Source organism: Saccostrea echinata, unplaced genomic scaffold (genome assembly GCF_033153115.1).
Source record: "Saccostrea echinata isolate AGI-Se365-2 ecotype Australia unplaced genomic scaffold, CSIRO_AGI_Sech_v1 ptg000012l, whole genome shotgun sequence".
In the NCBI taxonomy this organism is placed as follows: Eukaryota; Metazoa; Mollusca; class Bivalvia; order Ostreida; family Ostreidae; genus Saccostrea; species Saccostrea echinata.
The window spans coordinates 1,559,218-1,580,411 of record NW_026889761.1 but is presented as its reverse complement, the minus strand read 5'-3'; the positions used below and the strand labels follow the sequence as shown (position 1 = coordinate 1,580,411).

Genomic DNA, 21,194 nt, shown 5'->3' with positions numbered 1-21,194 from the left:
GCCGTCAATATCTTTTGTAAACATTTTTATTATCGTTAATTCATATTCAACAGTTTTTCACCAGAGAGATTCATAATCATCTAATTTTTTTTTTTTTAAATTTTTCACAAATTTCTTCAAAGGAACACCCTGCAGACACCATACTGGCTGCCTTAGCACGCTCTTCTAGAGTCAAACGCTGCATACGGTGTTATCTTTTTATCTGAGTTTTTAATTAGTATAAACATAAAGAACACAACCAAAAAGAAAAAAATTAGAAAATTATTCCACCAAAAAAGTATGGATATGATTTTTTTTTTTCTATGAAGTGGTTACGCTTCAGTAAACATTGTTGTTATTTATCAGTTAAAGCATTTAAATGTCTCATTTTTTATCAAAGTAACATAATTATATATCAAAAACATCATAAACAAGTTTTGAAAAGAAAAATGTTAATTTATTTAGGTGATCCGTTAACCATTTTGTCTAGTGTACACCAGACTTACACCAGAAAGGAATACACCAGACTTACAACTGATAGGAATACACCAGACTTCCACCAAATAGGTATACACAAGACTTACACCAGATAAGATTACACAAGATTTACACCAGGTAGGAATATACCAGATTTACTCCACATATAGGCTTTTTATTGTCCACTGGTCACAACTGTTTCGTTTTAGGTAAGATTTTATTGCGATTTACTCTCCACCCAAGGCCTTGCTTTCAAAACTTCCGTTGATTTGCTGCTTAAGTTGTTGTAGATTTTTATTTTTGATTGTATTTATTTGGTAGATGATATGTTATGGTTGTATACTACTAGAGAATTATTGTAGTAAGCATTTTAACACAGATAAGTGATATTTCAGAATGGACCTGCTGTGCTTATAAGAAAGATTCTTTGATATGATTAACTAAAATAATGCTCAAAAATTGGTTTGATTTGCTAAGAGATAAAGGTTATAGATCCTCCATTGACATAACGACAAATAGCTGTAAGGCTGTTATGGTTTAATTCTTGTAGATGATGGCTCCAGTCATAGGATACGGTGTACAACCAGTGATGCAGGTATGAACTTAATCAGATGAAGACCTGTTAGTGTATTCCATTTTTTAGATACTGCTATTATTTTATCTTTTTACATTAATTTTTTATCAATCTATCATTTATTTTGAATTGTTTACAAACCACTTCACCTGTTATTTTTTCCCTTGTGCCAACTTCCAGCAATCAGGAATGATAACCATTGGACCAATGGGTATGCAACTCGGGATGGGAATACAACCTGGCATGGAGATGCAACAACCCATGGGAATGCAGCAACCTATGATGTACGGAATGCAACCTGGGATAGGACCCATGATGCCAGAGCCCAGCCCACTTTCACAAACCAATCAGGATCCCTTTGGAGCATTATAAATGCGAATCGTCATCTTGTCTCCATCATTCAGGTATTAAGAAGGATAATATTACTAATTAGGTATGTTACTAACTGTCCCCAGAAATATATCGGGTTGATCAATTTCATAGACGACGGAGGTGGAGCCGAGCCGTCTATAAGATAGATCAACCCGATATATTTCTATATACAGTCAGTAACAAGCTTAATAAGTAATTTATTTTCTCGAGGATCATAGTGTGAGACACAATGAAATGTTTCCAATTTTGAGCTGATCTTGATCTAAAAAAATTGTACTATTTCTACTCTGTTCCTTTGTGGATTAAAAATTTGATAATCATCTCTTATTTCCTTACAGGAAAGGTTGAATGTGATTTAGATCTTGTTACATGATGTTTTTTTTTAGTCTTGTGAACTTCCAGTTATCATCACTTATCACATTCTGATTACATCTAAGTCTTCATATTTTATCAATGAAGTGTTTAATGGGGTTATGTTTTAGGAAGATTAATTTAGTATTAACTTGTGAAAAACCATAGTGGTATTTTTTTTCAGGAATAGACATAGTCGTGTGAGTGTTTGTGAACCAGATAAGGGCAGGGAACAAGTGTGTACATCATCGCCATGTCAACCATAAACTTCTACATTCCTACTCAAATCCATATCTCATTTATGCACATAAAGAAAATGGCTCTCAAATATGGCTTTATCCAGAATCAGTATATGAAAGGTTAAGGACACATGTAGCATAAACTCTGACCCACCAGTAATACAATAACTAAATAATACATGGAAACTCACAGAACCAGAGGCCAGCTAGTCATTCCGTTCTGCAATTGTGAGGAGGCCATAGTAACTGTTTTGTAAATCTCATCCCCTATGTCTGAAAGTGGTATAGTGAGAGCTGGTGGTACACCCAAATCACGTCACCGTGTGATAGTCGTGTCAGAAAGTAAATATCAAGTGTATATAATTTATGTGTAGTCCAGAAGTTAGTATCAGACACAGTGGAAGTATTAGTCAGGATTGAGAGAAAGAGACAATGGTTGTACTTGTATTCTGTTGGCATTGTAACTGTTATCATGGCTATTTTTATATCATGACCTCATACTTTTCTACTGCACATATAAGTTGTTCTTTTCTGAATTGACTATCTGAATTAGATGAAGCCAGCATGTAGGATTTGAAGATTGTTAGCAACAATGTATTCAAAACAAATAGTATGCTGTAACAAGTGAAAGATTGTCATTTATTTTTGTTATAAACTCTTGTAATGTATGAATTCTAAACAAATTCTTTGATATATAATTTTTGTTGCAATGTATTTCCTTTGTTATGTTGGTATAAATGGAACTATTAATGTTAAGTTTTAGTATAATGGTGCCAAAAAAACCTTTAAATAATATTAATATATACAAATTTTGTTCAATGTTGTAAAAAATATTTAGTGGGATGTACTTTCTGTAAATATCCATATTAGGAGATATGTTGGTGAGTTTTACTTTTAAATTCCGTTTTAGCTTCTGTCTGTACATTACATGCTGTTGTTTTGGTGACGTATTTTGTCCATGATTTCTTGAGTAAGCAAACAAATTGTAACATAAGTAGTTACAGACAAATGAGGGGAAGACAAAATTATCACATTTAAATTCTGCCTTAAATTCTGTCTGTACATTTCATGCAAACATTCTGACTTTATTCCTGTCAAACAAAAAATGACCGATGCTGACATAATAAATGTGATGTTTTAGTATCAGATCCTTGTGAAAACTCTTGTACAGTACTATAGCAAGTTTCCTTCAGATCTGTGTGAGAACTTTTGTAGAGTGCTGTAAGTTTCTGTTGCTCTGATTTAGTTGCCCTAAACACAATTAACTCATTCATTCTGCATGTGGGATTTTTGTTGGTTTTCTTTTTGGCGGGTGGGGGTGGGGGGGGGGTGGGGGGGGTGAGTTAATGTGTTCATTGATAGGATTTGTAAAATGCTGCTTTGTGTGGTGTTGGAGTTTGCTATCTTTTTGTTTGATTAGAAAATTTATCTCTTGAATAGTCATTTCTGTCCATTGCTCGGTGACAGTCTGTATCTGAATGGAAGAAGATATTTACAATTTTGATAAATTAAGCTGCGGGAACAAATGCCCAACTTTTACGTTGGCAAACAGTTTTAATCCATTGTTTTTATACCAATATCGATTACTGACTTCTCCGATTTTCAGACCAATAGTGACCAGTCGATCAATACAGAGGGCTCACGACTGGCTTGACCGGCCAGATGGGAATGCTTTCTCCAATTAGACACCTGATTTCTTCTCTGATGTTTCCAAGTGTCTCTTGTTTGCCTTGTTCACGTTTCAGATTGTTTGAAGATTTATGACGTTGATCATTGTTCAATATCTTCACATTTTAATAACTTGATCCATTAATCTTATGGGTTTAGAAGGGATGAATGCGTCCGCTCGTCAAGTCCTATGATCTAGTGGACACTTATAGATCTAGGTCTTCTCTACTATAATATATTTAACTTTTTCTAAAACATATCAAGATGCCCACTAGTGTACGCTGATATAACTAGGTTTAGGTGTCCACTGAACCCAAAGTATATAGCAGTACATTTAAGTTTCCACTTGTCCTCAGGTATAACTAATTTAAGTGTCCACTAGTCCTAATTATAAGGTATACCTAGATTTAGGCGTTTATTAGTCCTAAGGTATGACTAAATTAAGGCGTGCACTAGTCCTAAGGTATAACTAATTTTAAGCGTTCACTAGTCCTAAAGAATAACAAGATTTAGGCGTCCACTAAGCCTAAGGTATAACTAGGTTTATGCGTTTACTAGTCCTAAGGTATAAGTAAATTTAAGTGTCCACTTGTCCTAAGGTTTAACTAGACATAAGTATCCACTAGTCATATGGAATAACTAGATTAAGGCTTCCATTAGTCCTAAGGTATAACTAGATTTAGGCGTCCACTCGTCCTAAGGTGAAACTAGATTTAAGATGCCACTTATCCTAAGGTATAACTAGATATCCACTAGTCTTTAGGTATAACTAGATTAAGGTTTCCACTAGTCCTGAGGTATAACTAGATTTAAGTGTCCACTATAATCCTAAGGTATTAGTAGATTTAGACGTCCACTATTCCTAAAGAATAAGTATATTTATGTCACTAATCCTGTGATGTATCATAATCAAGGTGGCACTAATCCACTGATTTAACCTGAACTAAGTGCCACCTAATCCCATGATTTACAGAGATGTATAGATGTCGACTCCTCCTATAACTTAGCTGATTTTCCCCGTTAATTTAATGTGACAGAAATGGTATAACATGTATATGAATATAAATATAATTAGCTTGTACTGATCATTAACAAATAAATAATCATTTCCTCACATGTCAGTGACAAGGTAAAATCAAAGAAAAGACAACAAAAACATTTATGATTTTATTATAAAAAAAAGCACAACAATTAAGAACTTTACACTATAATTTGCAATTAAAAAACAAATACCATTTTTTACCTCCCAATACGTAACGTGGGCTAGTACAGAAATATAAGAATGCTTTATGTACAATGTTTCACTTTGTCGGAGCAGAAACACAGACCTAAAGAGTAAGAATTTGCTTGAATAAGGAAAGAAAAAAAATAACCATTAGTGGACAAGGGAAAAATTTCATGTGATATTTTAGGCTGAAATTCACAATTCAAAACAGTGATCCGTAACAGTGTAAAAGATATTTGAACATGGTTACTCTGTGCGTCTGTTTTCTGTTCCGTCAAAATGGCAGTTGTTTAAAGTGAACCGTTCTAATTTGTTTTAAAACGTCAAATTCTTTTCAAAAAATTTACCTGATGTAAAACACTGCGGTCAGTACGTGTTTCACTACTGTGTATTAGTAGAATTTGCCTGTGTTCTTCAATGACAGGTTTTCCTTCATTTAAAATTTATTACAAGTGGACCTTAGAAAGTTTATGCTTACTTTTTACTGATCCCGCCTCTTGGTTTCCAGGGGTCCGTGTTGTTCATGATTTGTTTTGTTTACGGTATTTATTAGGATAATCACTGTTCGTTATCTTCTTGTTTAACATTTACTGCAAAAATACCAATATCAATAAAAATTTTCGGATCTTTTAATCCAAATGCACACAGACCTTTTACACATTACAGAGACTAAATTGCACTACATTGTGTTTTATAACTGTCACATTGCAGTCTGTGTTACATTATTTTATCGGAGAAAAATTACACAGTACAATATAAACACTTTTGTTTTAGGAACTGACACTTTAAAAAGTATTTTTGTACTACATTGATGTGGTATTGTAGGATCGACTGATTACAAACTCTTATTTGTACTACATTAATGTGGTATTGTAACAATGACTGATTACAAACTCTTATTTGTACTACATTAATGTGGTATTGTAACAATGACTGATTACAAACTCTTATTTGTACTACATTAATGTGGTATTGTAACAATGACTGATTACAAACTCTTATTTGTACTACATTAATGTGGTATTGTAACAGTGACTGATTACAAACTCTTATTTGTACTACATTAATGTGGTATTGTAACAATGACGGATTACAAACTCTTATTTGTACTACATTAACGTGGTATTGTAACAATGACTAATTACAAACTCTTATTTGTACTACATTAACGTGGTATTGTAACAGTGACTGATTACAAACTCTTATTTGTATTACATTAATGTGGTATTGTAACAATGACTGATTACAAAGTCTTATATGTACTACATTAATGTGGTATTGTAACAATGACTGATTACAAACTCTCATTTGTACTACATTAATGTGGTTTTGTAACAATGACTGATTACAAACTCCTATTTGTACTACATTAATGTGATATTCATACGCGTAGTGAGAATGGACTTAGTGTACACAAGGAATGGTGGGGGTGGGGATGGTGGTTAGGTTTGAACTTTCACAAATCAAAATTTTATTAATACATTACCAAACTATTATGATTTAACTATGCTACAACAAAAAGTTTGTGGGGGTTGGAGGTGACAATCACCCTTTCAATGAACATGTTCAATAGTAAAAGGTAAGGTTTGGAAATAAGTGGGGGGGGGGGGGTGGCAGGCTACCCTCCAGGCTCTCCTACAGAACGTGCCTGCTGGTGAGGGCCCAGAAGCTCCAGATTTTTACCAAATATTTCATTAATTTCCTTGCAAAATAAAAATTTTGCCATTTATTTTTTGTCTAGAAAAAAGGGCATAGTAATATTGATTGTTTTGACATTTACATTTATATGTGAAATAATTATGCAAAAAATAGATGAACTAGAGTGTTCCAAGGTATCCATGTGCCGCCTGCTTTAGCGCCATTAAACAAAAAAATATTTTGTTAATATTAGATTAGCATTTTAAATACTGAAAAGAAAACAAAATCCACGGATAGCAAGACAACAATTAAAAAAGAATTACCTAAAAGATAAAATCAATATAAATTCAAGTTAAAATGAATAATGAAATTACATTAATGAAAAGGTAATCATCCTTTTTTTTTTTTTTTTTGGTTAAAGGAGCCTGGACACATTTTCATTGTTTACAATTTTAAATGTCCATTTTGTAAAAAAAAAAAATAAACTTCAGTTTAATGGTTTGAACTTACATAAATATTCTAGGAATTCAATGACAACGACATTCTTCCTAACATAACGTCAGACACCTGTGTTTGTTAACGGGGCACGAGCTCTGTTATTGTTAGTGTTTATGTTTTACCGGGTGTGTTCAATTTGTTTTTTTCTGCACACATCACTCGGCAAGGACTGATAATACTGATAAGTAGGTTTTGCTTTCTTGGATTTCTACTCTTAACTTTCTGGGTGATAGTTTTCATATATTTTATAAATACACAACAATTTTTTACTTTTTGAAGTATTATGAATAAAGTTTACTTTGTGAAAGTGCAAAGATATGTGTCAATCAAACGCGATCCAAAATTCGTAGTTTTAACAATTTTCAGATAAAAGAAGTTTCTAAGCAAGTTTTTAATATATTTCGGTGTGAAATGCTCTAACAACATATAAGTCATGATATTTTGTGAATGTATGTATTTTGAAAAGAACGTCAAAGGTAAAGTTCAAAGGCCACCTGGTATTTTAGAAAAGCCATTCTTTCAAGCAATACATGAGCCAAATATCTAAACCATAATTTAAACAAAAGCGATCCAATTGTCGCTCTGTTCTGCAGGCGACACAAAAATGAATTGAAAATACAAATTCCATGTTAATTTCCATATTCCCCGCCTACTAATGTCAGACACAATGTTAGCCTGGGAAATTAGCATGAATATAAGGTAATTGATCTTTCATTTGTTGAAATTGCCATTCAGTTTTATCGTCGACGCATTACAAAGTATAATTTGTTATAGCACTAGTTTGAAAATCAAAGATATACCTCTCAGGCCTTGCAACTTTTCATATCCATGTAACAGTAGTTCTCGGATCGTATTTTAAAATTCCAGGAAATAGTTGAAGGAAGTTTAAATATACACAGATTGTGTCTGTTCTTAAAATCCTATCCACTTTTTTTAATACACGGAGAAGTAACCAACCCTACTTTTAGTTTTGAATACAATCTTTCACATTTTACATATCTTAACTATTTTCATTTAACAAAACAGGAATGTATATTCTTTATAAATCTGAGATTTTTTTAAAACATTAATTAGAGGTATCCAAGATATCATCCTATAAACGATAAACATGAATAATGTCTTCTATTTGTATAATAGTTAGGCGTGATTTCTTTGTGAAGTATGGGTTATCTGTATATAACCTACTCTTTTCCGCCCATCGAGTCTGGACAAAAGAGCATTTCATAAAAAAAAAGAAAAAAAAAAGCCAAGCCCCGTTTTAATTTTTTTTCGAACAACCATCCGGACTAGATATATCCATATTGATCCAAAAAATCATAATAAAAAAATATCAGTTGAGAACTTGCATTTTAGACTTTGACTTTCGTTAAAAAATGATAAATAAGTTTAGAAATCGCTCTTTGAGACCAATGAGACATTACCTTAGTATTGGTATTATCGTTGGTATCTCTTAAATGATTTCAATATCGGTCTATTTATAACCAACTAAGAAAACTTGATGCATTAAATAAAAAATAAAGTTCTTAAATAATTGAATTTTAGATTGCATCTAATCTATTCTAAATGTACAAATTCCTTCACTATTAAATGCTTTAAATAATTGTAAAAAAAAAAAACAAAACAAAAAACAAAAACAAAAAAACAAGGCCCTGTGTGTCACCATGCACTATGCCACAGGAGCATAGGTAACAGATTAATAAAAAAAATCGTTAAGTTCAAATAATATTTTGAATTATTTGACTTTGACATTTTACATGTACGAAAAAAATCAAAGCAAATCAACACGCCTCATTGAAAACTAGCACATTTTCAATAAAACAAATAATTCAACATGCAAAAGACTTAGTTGTGATCAATTTAACTAAACTGATAAAGGTTACGTACCCCATATAATATTGTTGATATTGTGCAGATACCCGATGGCCTTGGTCATAAATAAACTATGAGCTATGCCCGCTCTTGTCATTATGACCACGCCAATCTGGTATCTGCACCTAACCAACGATATCTTACTTTCATCTAAATAACTTTAATTTGATTCGTCGAGAAACATTAATTACATAACACGGTTATACCCTCTGAATGATGAAACTACGCCCTCCAGCGAGCTAGAACGTAGGAACAGTCAATATTCATCATAATTTCGTTATAAATATTTCAAGATTAATGAAAGATTAACTCTAGTTTTTGTGTCTTATCATCATCACAGTCTGCTTTAATGCTTCCCATCCTTTCCAGTGATCCCATACCGGGTATTTGTCACCAGACACAGCTGATGTGGCGTACTGTCCGTTAAGGTTTGAGTGGTCACAGCTGTTGTACCACCAGGCTCCGTGTCGGTCTGTAGCACAACTAAAACCACTCCCGTTATCGTTGTCTTGGTCCTTTGTGCTGAATTTCATACCATTGTGATAATCCAAACTGTCTCCTGTAACAGAGTATAGATAACATCAACGTCTACAAATTATTAATAAATGATTTATCGTAATACATTTACACCATATCATTGTCCAAGTCTTAAGTAGTTAATGTTATACCATGCAACGAGTCACTCTATGACCTGTTTTAGGATATTGACAATATATAAATGATATTTTTAGCATCAAGAAAAGAAAAAAAAAGCTAAAATATGATTGATGTGTGTACCGTGAATATGTTAATCTGAAACTTGGTTCCACAATTCTCTGTAAACTACCTATTCGTAATTTCGCCAATCTTCACGGCTAGTAACGTCTTCAGATCGGCATCAATGAGAAAAAGGAAACTTGCAATGATTGCCGGATCGAGGTATTTGTTATGAACGATGAGAAGATGTTACTATGAGAAATTTTGAAAATACACATACGTAACTCTGCTTTACGTTTCAATCTTTCTAATATAAGAGTGAACTAGAATTGGACATTGAATATGTTGTAAAGAACGATAACTAAATTTTAACAGTGAGTATTTTATATGAAAAATACATATGAAATCAAGTGTTAACTATTGCAAGCTCGTACTTTTAAATTCGAGCTTTTAAAACGTCAGGGTGTTTATCAAGATTTTTAGACAATATTTGAAGATTTTTTAAAATCAAATTTTGATTAAACATATCGTAGTACCATATGTCCATTGGAATCTTAAAGTTATTGAAAATAAAAGATTTGAGCTCATGGTTCAGTAGCCAGGGACATTTGGCAAGCAAACAGAAGGCTTGTGACGGTACATACTTGTATTGTCGCTTTCTACATATTGTCGTCGGCGACAATATGTAACTTCCCTAACTGCACATATTGTCGTCAATCGGTACATATTGTCGCCGGTGTCAAGACGAACAATGACCCCCATAGAATGATGACCGGGGGTCATTTTTCGCCATCGAATAAAGACCCCCGGTCATTATTCAACGGCGAAAATTGACCCCCGGTCATTATTCGACGTCGAAAAATGACCGTTTTGCCCGTAGAAAAAATCAGCATACTCCACGTGAAGAAAAATGACCGCCGTAGAATAATGACCCCTTGTGGATTGAAGTTGAAATTTTAAGATGCCAAAAAAAAAAAAAAAAAAAAAAATCAAGAGACCTGTTGGCCATAATGCGCACCTGAGCTAAAGTGGGAATAAATTGATGATATGTTGAACTCATTACATTATACAATTATACCATCGTCTTCAACTTCCCTCAATATAATTTATTTTCTCCATCCATGAGATTCCTCTGCTCTGTTTTTTGCAACATTATACAATTATTGCTGTTTTTAAGGTCAATGCAATGATTCAGAATGATTTATCGAGCTGAAAGGGCGAAGTGAACATTGTTGGTGGAAAATCATCGTACTGACAGAAAAAAGAAAAACAGCAATATATAATTGATTTATTATAGGATTCAACGATTAAATTGATACAGAATGATTAAGCAGACATGTCAAGTTTCTTGCTTACATTTGCTCAAGTCCTAGACAAACACAGTGAGAGAATCGGAGTTAACATAAGCATAACCAGTATTAATTTTGCATTTGAAATCTATTTTTGGTGCAATGTAGAAAAAATAAATGTCAGGCATAGCATCGGAAGGAGAAATGGGGCATTATAAAAGGCAAAAATGACGTTACCTTAAAAATATCTTTGATGAACCCCTCAAAAAGTTTATTGATGTAAGAGGGATTTCCTTTTATTCTATTTTATCAAAAAGTTGGGGGGGGGGGGGTAGGTCAACTAGACTTGCAATGAACATTTTCAAGAGGAAAATAAAAATTTACGTTCATGAAAATGGAAGGGAGAGGACTCCCTATCCTAGCCCTGATTCTATGCGCCTGAATGTTATGTTCACCTTGTCCACTCAAGTAGGAGAATTTTTTAACTATATACAGTATAAAAAAGAGGGGGTGTTACAGGACTTTCAATGAACATTTTCAAACTAGAAATTGCTAAAATTTACACTCAGAAAAAATTGGGAAGGGGGACAATTTCTCCCCTTCTCCTAATCTATGTGCCTGAATATTATGTTCACTTGAGTTGAATTCGGATGCAGGTGAAGTAACTTTTCAGAATTGTTTTCAATCTATTTTTAGTTCAATGTAGAAAAAAGAATACTTATCTTCACCTCGAAGGTAAATTAATGATGAATTAAAAACATCAATCTACTTCAATATACACTGTATTGAAATGTTTCCATATTGATTTGACAAATGTATCACTGTTTTAAAGTGGATTTAAAAAAATATATATTCCTCTTACATGCATGTATCCCATTCTCAGACGACCATGTTAACAGACTTTAATGTACATTATACTGGGATTCTTCTTTATTACTTCTATATATTTGAAATTCCTACAGACCTCTATTTATAAATAAAATTGAATGCACATTATATTATTGTATATATTTCAGACATGCAGAAATTTTATGTTCTTCTTATGTTTGCCACGTCTGCTTCATATTTGGACGTTCTACTGACTATAGACGATAAAGACCAACTAGCAACTAAATTGTCCGACAATCGGGATGATTTTAGCTATTTCCATTGTCAGCTTTCCTTATTAGTCCTTCTGTCTGTCTGTCAGTCTGTCCCACTTAGTTTTCCGCACTTTTTTTTCTAAACGCTTGCAGATATTGAGCTGGTTTTTGATATGTGGGTGTATCTTGATGAGCTACAGATCAAGTTTGCATTTCGTTCCGCTTCAATAATTTTTGACGGAATTACGGCCTTTTCAATTTTTCAGGGTTTTCTGCAATTTTTTCCTAAACGCTTGCAGATATTGAGCTGATTTTTGGCATGTAACTTTACCTTGATGAGTTATAGATCAAGTTTCCATATTGTTCCACTTCATTGATTTTTGACTGAATTATGATGTTTTCAATTTTTAACGGGAACCAGATTACACTTGCCGTTAGGGGACTAGTATTGCTTATGCAATACTCTCAGAATGCTTGTTTATTTAGTAATATTCCGCTATCATTTGCATATGAAGTTTATGTCTACCAACTTATTCGATACCCAAGAGAACGATTAATTTTTGAATCGAGGCAGGCTACTGGCAGATACATGTAAGTTGATGTAACAGGGGTTTCAAAACCTCGTTTAAAGTCAGCATTTCGTAAATTCAATGGTCGTATCAATGACCCTGTCAACAAATATAAGCAAACCTATAATTTAGTCAACTGTTTTGCCTTTGTTTTTATACTAAATTCGACAACGGAATGTCCCGTTTACCTGATTTCTTCATAGGGCTCACGACGGTGTGACGGGTCAACAGGGGATGCTTACTCTTTCTAGGTACCTGAACCCACTTCTGCAATTTTCGGGGGGTCCTTTTTTATGCCCTGTTAACAGATCTGTACTGATTGTGGATACTTCAAAATAATCATTGTTCGTGATCTTTACCTTTTTTTTCTATTAGGAAATATATCCACAGTATGTCATTCGCACGAGATATTGTCATTTGCAATACAATCTACCTCATTTATACGACTTCTTATGTCATTCAAAAAATATATATTACATTGCATAACTTTCCATATTTATTTCCGAAAACTCATTCATCTTTCTCTTAACTTTTTAAAAAAAAAAGTTGACCGTACTCAAAGCATGCTAAATACTTTGGGATGTTTACCATTAAAAAGCCAGAACACCCCCTTGTCTGTTATTTAGCTATGAATGTCTATGACCGGTCAGATATCCAGATATGAAACAAATGGAAGACCGTCATATCGGAAGATTACGTTAAGAGTTATAACCAATAATAGCCATTTTGCGATTTGCAATTTGTGCTGAGAAGAAAATAGGCTTGAAAGATAGAACTATGCATGTAAATGTAATGCTGTTTTATTGCATTTTAATTGCGCGCTCGTCCCGTGTTGGTCAAAAAGGGCATAAAGAAGAATTGAACATTGAGGTTCAAACCTTGGCATCAATCACCTTCTATAAATTTGTATCATTCTATTGGAAAAGGGGTCATTTTTCAGCGGGGGTCAATTTTTTATAAGAGGCACATATGAAAATATCACCCCTAGGGCTCTTTTTCTACAAAAATATAATTTTTTCTACGGCTGGAGGGGGGGGGGTCATCATTGTCGTTGAAAAATGACCCCAGGTCATAATTCTATGGGGGTCATTATTTGTCTTTACACCAGCTGAAAAGTAACACATGCAAATATTGTCGTCCCACAGAAATTGCTGCTTAAAGATTTCTTTTGTTGTTGCTTTTTTTAGTAGTTTTGTGAATGCAATTGGTGTGTGAATCATACTAACGTGTCTCGTATGCTATTTCATGCAAAGTGATTGTGACGGTACAACTTATCGTCCTGTTCATATTGTCGCCGGCGACAATGTGTACCTACAATCAATCCATATAAATATGACTATAATTGCTCTGCTGTTTTTAGAAGATTTTTTTTTTACAGAAATTTCGCATATATTCCTATGTATAACTTTGATCGCCCAACCCTAGACCCGGTTTGATTTGAAGATACTTGAAATCTGCGCCGGTGCTACATCTATCTGGCTTTTAAGAATATTTTTAAGGATTTTCTATATATCTTCCTATGTAAAACTTTGATCGCTCATTGTAGCCACACCCTATCCCTGTGATCATGATATGAACAAAATTGATTTTGTTTTTGTTTGTTTGTTGTTATAATGTCCATTTCGATAATTGTTCGTTCGTATGTAGACGTCTCCACTTGCCGCTGGAGGGCCTCAAATTTATACCTATACTTGGCACTCAGGGTCATTGAGCAGTGAGGGGTCTTTTTCGTGCCAGCACACCAAAGTTGATCGTACGCTATGTAACGAAGCTTTCACATATGTATCCTCTCTTGTAACTCAGCACTTTTTGAAAAAAAATGAAAGATTTTTTGTAAATATTCAATGAAAATCTTTGATCACCGATTGAAGCCACTCCCTTCCCCGGAGGGACATGATCTGAATAAAACTGAATCTACACTTCATAATGAAGCTTTCATGTAAGTTTCGTCTTTTCTGACACAGTGGTGCTTGAGAAGATTTTTAAAAGATGTCACTTAATTCTCACTAATTCCTAACTACTTCCTTGAAAGAGGGCATGGCCTTTCATTTTAACAAACTTGAATCCTCTTTATCCACTGATTCTTTGTGGCAAGTTTAGTTGAAATTGACCGAGTAGTTCTTGAGAAGAACATGAAATTGTGAAAAGTTTACAGACAGAAGGACGGTCAGACAAAATGTGATCAGAAAAGCTCACTTGAACTTCCAGTTCAGGTGATCTAAAAATGTCAACCCCAACGCCAAATATATCGGCACATGATTGTATATAGGAATAAAACCAAAAATAATTTCCAAAAAATCATTACTACTGAACAAAAAACTAGTACATGTATTCAATCTCCAAGTATGTATTTCAAGAAAAAAGAATAGGCTGATTTATCAGATATCTCAAGAAGTACGGTATCTTGACATATCACAGTGATCTAAATTAATCCTGGACACAGTTTTCTGACCAAAATGTTTTCTCCCTATAGTATTCCGAATAATGCTGACTGTCTCTCTCCGTGCGTGTGTGTGTGTTTGTCAATCTCTCCTTTCTCAAGTAAATATTCGTCAAAACAATATATCGACGACAATATGTGTCGACCTTGACTGCACATATTGTCGCTGACGACAATATGTGCTGGTGCTTGACTGTACATTTTGTCGTTCATTATGCAGGAGGAAAATAAGGCTCAATAAATTGGGGGATTACACTACTCACCCGCTGTTCCGTTATATCCAGATACTGTAAGGGTATATTTATTGTTTTCGTCTCCGAGGTAAAATGTGGTATATAAAGCATAGGCCTGTTCTCCATTATGTCTGTGGAGATCAACACGGAGTTCTTGGTTTTTATCCTTTGTTAAGGCGTAGATTGCTTCATTCCCTATATATATATATATATATATATATATATATATATATATATATATATATATATATATATATATATATATATATATATATATATATATATATATATATATATATATATATATATAAAACCATACCTATCCAATAATTTTTAGTGGCATTCCCAAATCCGTTTTTATACTCTATCCATGTCCTGTAAAAATCGACGTCACCATCCTGTCGTTTCTGAATAACCTGTAAACAACGCTAGATATTTTATTATATTGTTTCATGTAAAAATAAACACCGACCACTATTTTACATTCTTCTCAATTTTATGTAAAGTTTCAAGCTAGAATATATATCAGTGTTACTATTTGGTGATATAGCAGCGGTATGAAACAAAACTGAATAATATAGAATTATTTGAAAATCTATAATTGTCAATGTGTAAAAGGGTTTAGAAACCAAATCCAATTCAAAGTTGTGTGGGTAGTTTCTTTGTTTTGACTCTGCTTGTGAGTACAGTTAATTCCACATTTAAATTCTTCTGTTCTTTGTTATGTTATGTTAGTGTTCGTGCCTTGATGTTTGGTAAATGTTATGGTCAAGATTTATGGCATTGTTTCGATTGTCATCCCTTTTTCAGGTTCTTATAATGCGGGACAGCTTCACGTTACGCAGCCATAATGTCATCATGATAAAGTTTTGTTAAACTTGTTTTCATGATAAGCTATATCATCTGTACCTGTCTTAGATTTTCTACAGTTAAAGTTTAAATAGATAATAAAAGGATTTTTTTTGCGTATTCGTTAATCTTTCAAAAACTTAAACACTACTCACCGTCCACCCTCCTCCATCAGTCGTCATGTCACAGAAGACTTCTCTCAGAATGTCAGGGTAAATAACATACACTCCATTTTGTCCTTTCTTGCTTGGGTTTCTTTTCACAATATCTGAACAATCTTTATATATTTTTTCTATTCAATGTAAAAAATGTAAAAAAAAAAAATAAATGAATAATTATTTTCATTAAACTTGCTATTCGTTTCACATGTTTTCAAACATATAATTCAATGGAGATTGATAGGTTTTATTTAGTGTTTGTTTATTTATAAACGAAAGCCCTTTTAACCGAAATATTTTCTTTTTAGACCCTTTAAAATACTTTTTCAGAAACCGAAGGTTAAGAAGTTGCAGTCTGGAGAGTAAAATATCTAGCCATCAGTCATAGTAAATTAAAATGTTAAATAAGAATTACTTGGAAGTCTATCATGATTAACAATTTTGGTTAAAAAGAAAATTAACATTATCTGGAGAATTTTAGGTTATAAATTCATTGACATTGACAAAATCTATGAAGATATCAATTATTTTGGAAAGTCTTGGTGAGTCTTTACGTGGTACAAATACATATACATCAACCAGTGTTAAAATGTGTATGGAATAATACCGATTGGATTAAACGGAATGCAGTGGTTGGTCATGTTAAGGGTTATAGAGAAAATGGAGCGAATGTTTAATTTCAGGTATTAATTTTTCAGCTCCTTTATATCTTTTGAAAACCAATTGTTGTTTAGAAATAATATTCGGATTTTAAAGTATATGATTTATGCATAATATATTTCAAAGCAACTGTTGAAGGAAGTTTTTTTTTCAACGCTTTAGTAATTTTTTTTCAATGTTCTTGTATCAAGGTGATAGACACACTGATATCCATTGTTAGGCACTTTCATCTATTTATATAAATAATTAATACCGATATAAATATTAACCAGAAAATGTTAACCCTTTTTTTGTTTGTACAGGAAAAAGATTGCATTCGGTAATGATTGCAGAAAAATACAATATGTATATTTCTGCATTGTTTAACCAAAATTCCTGTATAAACAAAGTATTTCATAGTATTTGTTTAAATGTTAGAGCTTAATGCATTTTCACTGTATACCTGACGAAGTAAATTTTTAATATCTTCTTTACTGACTTATCTTGATTAATTTGATAGATTACATATGATGTGAAATGGTAAATGTGAAAACATGTATTATGTAAACAAAAGCTTGCATTCCTTAAAACAAACAAGCAAATTATCATCTTATCTCTAAATCTTTTTTCTAAGATTTTCCTACGAAGGAAAATCAACTTTGATACCTAACGCTGACACATCTGTTTCATATCTGGATATTTTACTTGAAAAAGACGTTAATGGTAATCTAACAACCAAGCTTTATGATAAACGTGATGACTTTAACTTTTCAATCGTCAACTTCCCTTACTTATGCAGCAATATACCTTCATCACCTGCATACGGCGTATAAGTCTCTCAGTTGATTCGATACGCAAGAGCATGCTCTACGTAAGTACAATTTCTAAAACGAGGTAAATTATTGACAAACAAGTTGATGAAACAAGAATATCAGCAGTTTAGTTTAAAGTCATCATTTCGTACGTTTTATGATCAATACAATGACCTTGTCAGCAAATACAATTTATCATTGAGTCAAATGCAGACTGACGTTTTTCATACTAATTGTCAATTATTTACACACTGAATTGTCGCGTATTTTCCCGTTATTTCCCGACCATGACAAGAAGCACACGGCGGATGCGATTGGTCGGCAGGGAATGCTCTCTCCTCCATGGCATCTGATCCCACTGATGTTTTGGAGGTCCATGTTTGCTCTGCTCCTATTTTATATTGTTTAATGGGATTTTGAGCCTGAATACTGTTTGTTATCTCCATATATTTCTTTACAGACCGGCTTAAGAGTTATGTTTCGTTAAAGACACTTTTATCGCATTAAGACTAGTATTTAACAAGGAAACTAGTAGCAGAAAAATAATAACAGTTAGTAAGAACCCTAACAAAAATACTATTGAAAACTATAGTTAATCAAAGTTCCAAAGTTTTCACTATAGTAAATCAAAGTTCCAAAGTTCTCACTATTGTAAATCAAAGTTCCAAAGTTTTAACTATTGTAAATCAAAGTTCCAAAGCTTACACTATATTAAATCAAAGTTCTAAAGTTTTTACAATAGTAAATTAAAGTTCCAAAGTTTTTACTATACTTAAACAAAGTTCCAAAGTTTTCACTGTAGTAAATCAAAGTTCCAAAGTTTTTACTCTAGTAAATCAAAGTTCCAAAGTTTTTACTATAGTTGATAGTTTCTAAGTTTTTACAATAGTTTATCAACTCATTAAATTTTTTAAATAATTTTTTGCATATTTTGAATTTTTTGTCAGGGGTTGGAGGTGGGATTGGATAGGGGCTTGGGGTTGTTGTACATGGTAGTTTAAATTTACAAGTTAGTTAATTCAAATGTATTTTCAGTATTTTGGTTATAAATGACGCAAATTTTATTTCATAGTATATTATTTTCCTTTCTCCATAAAAAAAAACTACATCTGTATTAAATTAAATACATTGAAATAAATGAGACAACCTTACATTAAAATTCATTTCTTGTACATTAAATTTGTTAGTGGAGGGGTCGGGTTTATAAAAAAGTTCTCTGAAGCTTTTATGAATTTTTACCATAGAATATCAAAGAATGTCAAGAATGGGAATCAAAAACATAATTCTACGGGTTAAACTATGGTAAATCTAAGTTCCAAAGTTTTTACTATAGTAAATCAAAGTTCCAAAGTTTTCAGTATAGTAAATCAAAGTTCCAAAGTTTTTACTATAGTAAATCAAAGTTCCAAAGATTTTACTATAGTAAATCAAAGTTCCAAAGTTTTCACTATAGTAAATAAAAATTTCCAAAGTTTAAACCATAGTAATGAAATATATGGAGATAACGAACAGTATTCAAGCTCAAAAGTCCATTAATCAATACAAAATAGGAGCAGAGCAAACACGGACCTCCAAACATCAGAGGTGGGATCAGGTGCCATGGAGGAGTGAGCATCCCCTGCCGACCGGTCACACCAGCCGTGTCATGATCGGGAAATAACGGAAAAATCCGTCGACAATTCAATGTGTAAATCAAAGTTCCAAAGTTTTTACTTTGATACTGTAGTTACCTATAGTAAACTATAGTTAAGTATAGTATTTTTTGTTAGGGAAGGTTGGGATCAATTACTTTGTATGTGGTTAATAATATGTAATTAAATACTTTGAAATATATTATTAATTTTGTTAATTATTTGCAATTAAAATTACATGACTGTACAATTGATTTTTACAAATGTAATTAATTTATCTCAATTACTTTGAAGAATGTAAATATATTTCAATCATTTCTGTTCGATTTTACAAATTCTTGAAGAACGCATATTTTGAATTTTATTTTTTGTAAATTTTAGGTAGAGATACAGTTAAAATAACTAACATCAGGTGCCTGTGTTTGTGTGTTTCATCAACACAAGAACTATTCCTATATAAGATGTTTCGTATAAGAAGGAAACAGGATAAATTCTTTCCAAATTATTTTATTTTCCATTTTTATTGATTTTAAATTTGAATGTCTTAATTCTTTAAGTTATAAGCATGCTTATAGAAACATGCAGGTAAAATAATCAGTCACTGCATTCAAAAATATGATTATTAGACGATTTTGATACTCTCAAATCAAAAAGTTTTTACTACATAGTTTGACAACATCCCCTATTCTTTCTAAATGCCAAAAAAAATCTAATCGGGAAGATACTAATGTCCAGTTACCCTTATTAGCACAAGAGATTTGTATTAAACAAAACATCGTAAAATTAATTGATTGAATTTGTTCAACGTCCCTTTCGAGAACGTTTCACTCATATAGAGATGGCACCCGCTTTAGGTGAAGTGCCACAAATTTTGACCTATGTATGGTGATTAATGCCGAAGCAGTGAAGGAACTCTATCGTACCAACGCCTTATGTGACAGGGAACCTTGGATTTTAAGGTTTATTCCAAGGACCCCTGACTTTCACTTCTGGTGATGGGTGCTTGGCGAAGGAATAGCACTACCTATGTTAAACGTCTTAGGTTTGACGTGGAGCCGTTTACGCTAATTGAATTCCAATAAACTTTGATTTGGATCCTACCCAAAGTGCAGTTTTATAATCATCTCCTATAGAAATGTGTTAAGAATCTTATGTGTTACCTTTTAAAACAGGCATACAGTTGCCCCGAAGACAAATGGCATCCTCGGTACAGGCATGCTTGGGACAATCGGCAGCCAGGTGCTGAAAGTCATTCAGCTTAGAGTGAAAACTTGTTTATTTGATCGAAATGCTTCTAATCTGACTACTTCAATATTTGTTTCTTAATGTCCCATACATTGCTTACCTTCGGAAAATTTTCTCGGTCAACATGAATGGTGCGACCTTCGGTCATTAATCCACTGACATTTTTTGTGGCAAATCTTGTGTTTATCCGGCATATCTTTTTTTCGCGTATCCAATCCACTGAGCGACACAACTCAAATTTGTTACAAACCATCATGCACATTCTTATTCCAGCATTGTTCAAAAGGTTAAAACCAGGTACTGAGGGGTTTTCATAATTGCTAATGATTAAAGTCTTTGGGTCGAAGCACTGAGAGTAGCATGTCTGTAAAAGAGTTAGGGTTTGTCCAATGAGGTACACACTGATCACCTTAGGACTCGCCGCTAATTCCATTTCAACAGTTTTCTGCAACGATTTAGTGGTCAGATTTCATTGTCGACGAGTGCTACCAGAATAATGAACTGTTTGAGTTTTCTACACTCCTGTATCATATATACATATTGCTAAGGTCTGTTCATTATGATTGATGAGGCATCACGTGATAGTATCATTTGTGTTATTGATTGAATTGTTAAGTTTTTGAAAGATTGTACTGATCTTAATTTTATTGTTGTTTATATT

The 21,194-nt window shown here is 32.9% G+C and overlaps 1 protein-coding gene across 1 annotated transcript; it reads right to left on the bottom strand.

Moving 5' to 3' along the window:
- Nucleotides 1-9,201: 9,201 nt before the first annotated feature.
- Nucleotides 9,202-20,966, bottom strand: LOC133185661 (fibrinogen-like protein A). Its single transcript, XM_061320969.1, has 6 exons — nt 20,634-20,966; nt 20,449-20,530; nt 16,204-16,340; nt 15,519-15,615; nt 15,230-15,394; nt 9,202-9,449 (listed from the first exon to the last, which is right to left on the bottom strand). Exons 1-6 carry the CDS (start codon nt 20,964-20,966, stop codon nt 9,202-9,204), a joined length of 1,062 nt encoding a protein of 353 aa, XP_061176953.1.
- Between the last annotated feature and the right edge of the window lie 228 nt (nt 20,967-21,194).